We start from the raw sequence: 8832 nt of genomic DNA, 5'->3' as shown, positions 1-8832 counted from the left end.
GACGCCTTCGGGTAAAGTCCGCGCTATATAAAAATGCATAAATAAATAAATAAAGTGTACGTACCTCTCATAGTGTCCGGTCTTAGCGGCGAAATAATGGCCTCAAACAAACTTTGAAAGGACGAAAGAAGGCAGGATAAGCAAAATGACGCGCGCCTGATCATAAGATGGCAACTGCGTAGGACAGCAGTGTGTTTCCGCTGTTGAATCTCGCGAGATATTCACTTCCGGTGGATGTTAGTGACGGGGTGCAAGTTTGAACTGAAATTGGCGGCTGGTTTAAGGAAAGGGAAAGATCCTTGTAGCTTAATTGCCGGTAAGTACCTGCTGGCAGTGGCAAGCGATTTCCTTCTTGCAATACTCAAGAGTACGCGATGCTTGCTTTATTGGGAACATATTACAGACTGCGTTTAACTTTTGGGTTGGTGTGCGTGATTGACTTGTTTATCTTGATTAAAAAGCAGGGTTTGTGGAAATAAGCCAGGATGGATCGTGCTTTTTTAGATGACAACACAAAAACATACCTAATTCAGACAATAGGTTTGTAAAGCCAAATTTGACTTTAAAGTAGCTTTCGCCTCCCCGAAATTGCCCCAACTTCTTTACAAGTAAGTGGGCAAAATACCCCCCCATTACTTTTTTTTAATATCACTGTCTCCACTTTCCAAGTGTTAACATGTATGCTAATGTGTTTAGTGAGCACGTCTGACTAATAAGGTAGTAGTCATAGGGAGATGGTCACTATATTTTCTGGGAGTGGCATGTAGCCTCTGTTAACTTTGCGTATACAATGTATGATTACATTTTCATTTACTTAGAAGCGTTAGCCTTTTATGCTCAGTGTGTGGTTGGAGTATATCTTCATGTCTGATGTGCTTATGAAAGCGTAAGAGCACTGCTTGTTAGAGAGGGACCATAACCGTTAGTTTTTTTTTGTCTTCCTTGCATTATAACGAGTACTGTGATGTTTTCAGGGACATAATTCCTGTTCAGATAAAGTCTTGACATATTGCAAATGGAAACGCAAGGAAAAGTAATGTGCGTAAGTTTCTGAGACTTGAATGAATTCCCCGAGACTTTAGACCAAACCATAATAGTTAAAAGTCGGGCAAGTCGGAATTACAAATAGGGGAAGAGCTTCCCCAACAGTGGTTCCTTGAGTACTGGGCAAGGTGAAGGAATTCATAGGACTGGTTATGCAAACATCTTGAAATACATACACAACAATCATGGCAAAGCCAATAGGTTGGGATTTAATTTGTCAACTCATGTAAACACAGGCATGCATAAAGGGCATTCTCATATGATGGCACGTTAAACCCAGACCTATTGACTTGCTAATGCTTGGTAAAGGTTGTAGTGGTGCTAGTGAAATTGAAATCGTGGTGGTGACCATGTGGGAAGGGTGGTGTCTGATTGCTGGTTGTCTGGCGTTGGTGATGGCTCTGGCATTGGTCGTGGTGGTATTCATGTCGGTTGTATTAGTGGTGGTTTTGTAGTGCTGGTTGTGATGCAGAGCTCTCAAGTTTCCCAATTCGATGCACTAGTAGCTTATCCAGCCCGGGAATTTTCTTGAATTCATGGACTTGTATTTAACCACAGACATAAGAGGTTAGTAGTTCCAGGAAAATAAGTGAAACTGGCCTCTCATGAGGTCTGTTTGAGTCTTTTAGTATGTGGGAGCATCATCAGTATGGCCTAGACCATGGGTATATATAACACACACCATTAGGGAGGGCCTGAGAGACGTTTTAAGACCTGCATAGGTTGTGTCTCCCTGTACTAATATAAACAACCTAACAAACCTATGGGTCTGACACCTGAGAATCTAATCTGATAACTGCATAACAGCAACTCATAGGTATGCTGAGATGAAATCAGAAAGCCGGGTTCTGATTCAAGACGTCATACAGAAGATGGTTATCCTCGTGTTAGCGGAGTGTATACCTATGTTAGGATTCCCATAAAAAACCATGTGTGATCAATATTATCATTTGGTCCTCCGTCCTGGGTCTAGTGTCTCTAGATCACCGAGACACCTATAGTACCCTATTTGGACTCATAGTTCACAATACCAACATTAGGAAAACCATAGACTCTGATCTGACGGGTAAGTGCAGTGCAAAAAAAGGAAAGTGTGTGAGGGTTTAAAATAGGATAGAGAATCTCATTTCAGTATTTTATTTAGCCAAGACCCCTTCCTAATTAAAAACAAGAACAGCGCAAAACATTATTCATGCAGTTTAACAAATATCTGCATAGGGGCCAACATGTTTCTGCCTTACGGGATATAGTCCCCAGGCTTTCATCAGGGCCTCTGTTCTTATAATAATGCGACTGCAAAAACTAGTGTTTGGTGAAAAAACTCAATCGAAAACAAAATACTACAAAGATATATATCTCTAACAGTAAAGGATATGTGTCTCCAAAGAGTGTTACTTCTCTCCTCTAGCGTCTGGTATCACTGTGGGATCTAAGGAGGGAGAAAATAAACATACCGTGCAACGAGAATAACCACCTTGAAGTTCAGGAAAAATTTCTTCACTGAATTGCCTTAAGTATACGTCTAACAATAGTACATATAACCACTCACCCAGATTGCCCGGGGAGGAGACCTCACCTCGTCCAGGACCTGGCTCAGACGTAGTGAGACCCCGCTCTGAAAAGCAAAAGGGGCACTGGAGCTGAAAACAGGGTTGCAGGACTCACTCTTCCTACTTATTCCCCCATTTAACAACAACCAGTGCGTTAGTCTCGCTTCTCATTATAACTATGTGATGTTTAAGTCCTGCTCCCTAGGACATCACCCATCCCCCCATACACATCTGCCGCTCCTCTCATTATTAAATTAGTTATTAAGTGACAATAAGCGCTATTACTTAATACTCTAGATCCCTCTGATAAACATTTTTCAGAAGTTACTGTCTTATCCGCCCTTAAGTTGTTCTAAGCGGGCTTCTAAAGTAAAGTGAAGTAAAATACAACCCCAGTATTACAACCCGGCCTGACCCCTTACCTGTCCGTCGTTGCCTCGAGCCTTTGCTGAGACAGGGGGAGGCAAAAGACCAGCCGGCAACGCTCTATTTGACTGGACCAGGTAGAACGGTCAGCCAATCAGTGGTTGTTGCAATAGTTGCTATAGTTTCTCACATAGTCGTGTGTGAGTGCCGTTTGTGACTCAGTGCAAGTCTCTTAATGTCTAAAAATTCCCACTTCTGGATAGACTAGTGATTCTACTCGATGTCCCAATGCTCGAGAGGGATATCCGATAGTGCCATTACATCGCGTAATCTCGCGATCTTCTCATGAACTACAAATTGACGTCACAGCGTCCGCTTTTGTAGTTCTCGTTATGACTGTCTCGTTTTTCACAATCCTAGTCAGGGTAACGACTAATCCGGTTCACCCGGATTCAGTGGTGCTGTGAAGCGTTGGACTAGTGTCCACGAGACTAGACTGTGCCGTGTGTAATGCCCTATGGGACTCAGCAATGAGAGTCTCATGGTCTTCTCGGGACTGTGCCGAACTACAGTATGACATCATAACGTCCATTGCTGTAGTTCAATAATGCTAGGTGGTTCAGTTAATTGAATTTTGCCCACCATCAGATAGAATGGCATAGTGCAAGGCAAATGAGCCCCTATACTCCTGTCGTTCGACATTAGTGTATTTTACAAGTACAGAGTGAGCCTCGCTATTCATTGTTTAAGATTAATAGCACTGTGCGGTGAGAGGAACACTAGTGGGGCAAGCAATTTTGTCGCCGCACGTATACTCCTGTTCCGCCAGTTTTCAAATTGTCAATATGATGTGCATACCGTATTCAGAACCCAGGTATCTCTAATTGAATGTCGGTCAAGAGTTCAAACACCATCTAACACCCAATCCATCAGAATCAGTCAATGGAATCGGGTGTGATCGCTTGTAACTAGGTGCAAATAAAGTCTCTTTTTTCATTTAATGCTTAGCCAAGGTATGTCATCATTCAACCCCTGTTTATCAGTGCACAACTTGAAAACCCATTTTTGTTCCTTTTTAAAAAGGAAACTAGCCACATCCGTGACATATGCAGGTATAAAGGGTTTTTCCAACACAGTCCATGTAAAATCTGTTTCTCCATGGTTTTTTAACAGGAAATGGCGTGTCAATTTGGAGACATTCTTCTTGCATCGACCATGGGTACTCATAGTACGGCCCGCGGGCCGCCAGCGGCCCGGCAAGCCTTCCCTGGCGGCCCGCGGACCTTGCAGACAATTTACCTGTGTTAAAAAAAAAAAGAATTACAGTGTCTGCAAACACTGGGGCCCGAGATTCTGCTGCTCTGTGGGGGCCCGGGCATTCCGTGATAGTCAGTGGAGCTGCAGGGGCAGGGGCGCTAAGAGGTGAAAGACAAAAAAAGCCTCATTAACATACAAATGGTCTTTTAAATACCTGTGAAGTGCTCCTGTGGCTGTGTGTGTGTGTGCGCCCTGAAGCTGTCTCAGCCCGGGCATAGACAGGCAGGGAGAGATGAAGAGGGTGACAGAGGGAGGAAGACGGAGGGAGTGAGAGAAAGGGAGGGAGACAGAGGGAGGGTGGGAAAGGGAGGCAGGGAGAGCGAGGGAGGGAAAGGGAGGCAGAGAGCGGGAGAGCGAGCGAGGGAGGGAGAGAAATGGAGGCAGACAGAGGGAGAGGGAGGGAGGGAAAGGGAGGCAGACAGAGGGAGAGCGAGGGAAGGATGGAAAGGAGGGAGGGAAAGGGAGGCAGACAGGGAGAGCGAGGGAGGGAGGGAAAAGGAGGGAAAGGGTGTGAGAGGGAGAGAGGGAAAGGGAGGCAGGGAGAGGGAGGAGGTAAAGAGAGACAGGGGGAGGGAGGGAAGGAGAGGGAGAGGGAGAGAGGAGAGCGAGGGAGGGAAAGGGAGGCAGACAGAGGGGGAGGGAGGGAAAAGGAGGGAGAGGGAGGGAGAGCAAGGGAGGGAAAGGGAGGCAGAGGGAGAGGGAAAGGGAGACAGACAGAGGGAGAGTGAGATAAGGAAGGAAAGGAGGGAGACAGAGGGAGAGCGAGCGAGGGCGGGAAAGGGAGACAGAGAGGGAGACAGAGAGAGACAGAGGGAGGGAGACAGATGGAGGGAGGGAGACAGATGGAGGGAGGGAGACAGATGGAGGGAGGGAGACAGATGGAGGGAGGGAGACAGATGGAGGGAGGGAGACAGATGGAGGGAGGGAGACAGATGGAGGGAGGGAGACAGATGGAGGGAGGGAGACAGACAGAGGGAGGGAGGGAGACAGACAGAGGGAGGGAGGGAGACAGACAGACAGAGGGAGGGAGACAGACAGAGGGAGGGAGGGAGACAGACAGAGGGAGGGAGACAGACCGAGGGCAAAAGACAGAGGGAGGAGGGAGGCAGAGGGCGACAGCCAGAGGGAGGAGGGAGGAGGGAAGCAGAGGGAGGAGGGATACAGAGGAAGGGAGACAAAGAGAGGGAGACAGACAGAGGGAGACCGAGGGAGGGAATCAGAGAAAGAGGGAGGGAGACAGAGAAAGGGGGAGGGAGACAGGGAGAGGGAGGGAGACAGAAAGGGAGGAAGACAGGGAGAGTGAGAGAGACAGAGGGTGACAGACAGAGGGAGGGAGGAGGGACGGAGGAGGGTGACGGAGAGAGAGAGAGATGTGTGTATGCCGGATCTGGTGGCTCAGCGGACGAAGGCGTCCGCTGCAGGGACCTGTGTTCAACCTCATGGTCAGTTTGTTTTGTTGCTCTAGCCCCTCCCCCTCCTCCACTGACCCCGCCCCCACCGGTGCGGCCCTCGGACACAAACCACACTGTACATTTGGCCCCCGAGAGAAAGTTTGTGAGTGCCCATGGCCTAGACGGTTAGGCAATAGTTTCTCCTCATTTGCATGATATATCCATCGAAGTGAGAAATTGCCCTCTTGAGCTTTCACAGGAGTGAAATGAGCGCCCAAGCAATGGGTAATGCAGAAGGGGCCAAACATTTGCAGCCCCAACCGTAAAGCATTAGTTTTTTGGGCACGGGAAGAATACTGTGCTCAGCAGTATTGACGGGGAAAATACTGCTGAGCCACCAGGGAATTTCAGTAATGTGCTTGAATGAACTACATTTCTGAGGCAAACTTATGGGCATATATCTTGCTGCAAAATGAGATGAATATTCTCCATATCCTTTAGTATTGTGGCCAAACATTTTTTTTGGGGCATTAACATTTTCTTGATGTTTTTATAAACGTAATACATTAAAACAGCTTCGTTTTTGGCTGGGGTATGGGGGCATGTTGTACTTAGAGAGTGTACATGAATAGACTCCTGTGCACAGACGCACCCAAAATGACCCCCCCACCTCCCCCAGTCTCCCAAATGCACTTGCTGTGGGGGAATTATTATCTATTTTCCCACTTTTTCTGTAAACAGCGCAATATGAGATAAAGTACTGAAATGACAGTGTTTTGTTTGAGTGTATTTGTAAATGTGAAATAGTCTCGTGTGCAATGAAAGTAGTCAATACATGGTGGAACGATGCACTTAATAGCATGATAGTGAGCTGGAAATGCCCTTTTGCACTGCTGTAAGATGTGTTATTGATGTCTCAAACCGCTGGCTGATATAGGCTGATGCAAATAAGCCAATGGTTGAAGGCGACTAACTCAAATCCAACTCTGTTTAGTGTAAGCAATAGGTCGTGCAGATAGTTGCACTTTAAACCCACACCTCAGACCTGAAAGAATAAAGGTAGTCTGAATGTCTTTAACAGATGGGGATTTCTTGATATAAAAGGATCTTTTAGGAATGCACAAAATTATGTGAATTAGCTTGGCTTATTTTTAGGTTTCGCCTGGAGCACGGAGCGTTAGCTCCGCCTCCAGGAGAAATCTCTAGTCTTCAGTAAGGGACTCTTGGAATACGCCCTCTGTTCCATTGGCTAGCTCCATAAATGGAGGCTAGCCATTGGAACAGAGATCTGTCCGTCAAGGCCGGACCAGATTCGGGGGCGTTCCCGACATTTTTTCCCTCTCCACCCACTTCTGTTCGTCATCACGGTGGTGGGTGTGTGTGATTTTTTTTTTTTGGAGTCCGCCTGTTTTCTTCTTTTGCTAAGTGTCTGTTGTTGGAGTTGGCTGCAAGATTCGAGTTCCCACGAGGCGATCAGGTAAGGAGCATTTTGTTTAGAAATGTGCGTGAGCCGTGATCCTTCCCCCCCCCCCTCCCGCCGTCCGTGTCCTCTCCCGCCGTCCGTGTCCTCTCCCGCCGTCCGTGTCCTCTCCCGCCGTCCGTGTCCTCTCCCGCCGTCCGTGTCCTCTCCCGCCGTCCGTGTCCTCTCCCGCCGTCCGTGTCCTCTCCCGCCGTCCGTGTCTTCTCCCGCCGTTCGTGTCCTCTCCCGCCGTCCGTGTCCTCTCCCGCCCCCCTCCCGCCGTCCGTGTCCTCTCCCGCCCCCCTCCCGCCGTCCGTGTCCTCTCCCGCCCCCCTCCCGCCGTCCGTGTTCTCTCCCGCCCCCCTCCCGCCGTCCGTGTCCTCTCCCGCCCCCCGTGTCCTCGTAGGTGCTTGTTTTTTGTGTGTGTTTTTTTCCCTATGCCCAGCGTTTCTGATTCCAAAATGGCGACGCCCCTGGGTCGTGTGTTGTGCAGGTTTGGACCAAGGCTGCGGACAGTGCTGTACGGAGGTCAGCTCATGGCGAGCCAGAGAAGGGGTAAGCAGCAGACGGGATTGTAGAGAGCCTATCGTTTAAATGGCACCGACATGGGCACTGGCAGTCTAACAGGGCACTGGTTAAGGCAGCTGAAAACAAGACTGTCACAGAAAAAGACATTGAAAACAGACTAACAGCAAAGGTGCTTTAAGTAGAAAAAAGGCGTGTACAGTGAAGGGTCAGAGGAAGAAAAGGTGATGTATATCAAAATGCATTAACTTTTGAAAACAGCAATAGCATGAAGTATTGACAGGAATAAAGAGCAAACGAAGTGGTGTTTACACAACAGTGGCATAGGAGAACATAGCCCAACAGTATTGGTGGCAAAGATCTAGACGTGACTATAAGGAACCGGGCAGAGCCTGAAGAGCACACGCCACTTTACAAAAGCTGAAAGTAAATATACATAAGATCGCCATCAATTAGGAGCATACACGGGGAAATTGCGAAGGGGATAGAGAAGACTATCACGATTGCACTATACAGGGAAGTCGCATTTTACAGCCACAGCGAGGCACACTGAAAATAATAAATGCCTGTCAAATAATATGAAACGAAAATTCCTAGCACAGCAAAAAAAAAGGAATATGTATGACCCTACAAACCAGTATACAAAGTGCTGCTGACTGAAAAAGCATGGGTTGGACTGTGGTGTGGGTTTTTGGCAACTATTGTGTTCGTGCATGTAAATGGAAAGAAGAATAGATTCTTAAAGTCAAAATTTAACGATTCGACTTTAAAAACAACGGCTTGGCAATTGTATATCTCTGCTGTAGCCCACATCGGGCTTTGCTTTTTCCTATATAAATATTGTATAAAGCGGGTAGGACTCTTCGCACCTAACATGGGACAGCGAGAGAACACTACTAATTTGTACTGGCACTGTTGTTTTTTTTATTATAGAATTTGTTTTGCGTTCCCAGCTCTACCGACGCAACAAAATATGACAAACCTTTCGCTGCATTTGGCATGAGTTTCCTCACCACATGTACTGCTGATTCCTTGCTAGGTAATATGCACAGTAACTATATGTATTTTGGCTCTTCTGTCCTAGGTATTTTAGGATCTCCAAATAGGGTAGCTGCTTCACGGTCTGAGAACAGGTACCTTTGACTTGTTATTGCTAAGGTCGGTTATACGAGTTTAGGGC

The 8832-nt window shown here is 47.2% G+C and overlaps 1 protein-coding gene across 1 annotated transcript in view; it reads left to right on the top strand.

The window, feature by feature from the left end:
- Window positions 1-208: 208 nt before the first annotated feature.
- The window catches only part of NCAPG (non-SMC condensin I complex subunit G), a 453174-nt gene continuing 444550 nt past the window's right edge, over window positions 209-8832 (top strand). Inside the window, exon 1 of the mRNA XM_078678420.1 lies at window positions 209-316. Within this exon, the coding sequence (XP_078534546.1) occupies window positions 235-316 (82 nt within the window). The 5' untranslated portion in view covers window positions 209-234. The remainder of the gene's footprint in view (window positions 317-8832) is intronic.

Source organism: Lissotriton helveticus, chromosome 2_2, assembly GCF_964261635.1.
Source record: "Lissotriton helveticus chromosome 2_2, aLisHel1.1, whole genome shotgun sequence".
Lineage (NCBI taxonomy): Eukaryota > Metazoa > Chordata > Amphibia > Caudata > Salamandridae > Lissotriton > Lissotriton helveticus.
This window is presented reverse-complemented; position numbering and strand designations above follow the sequence as displayed.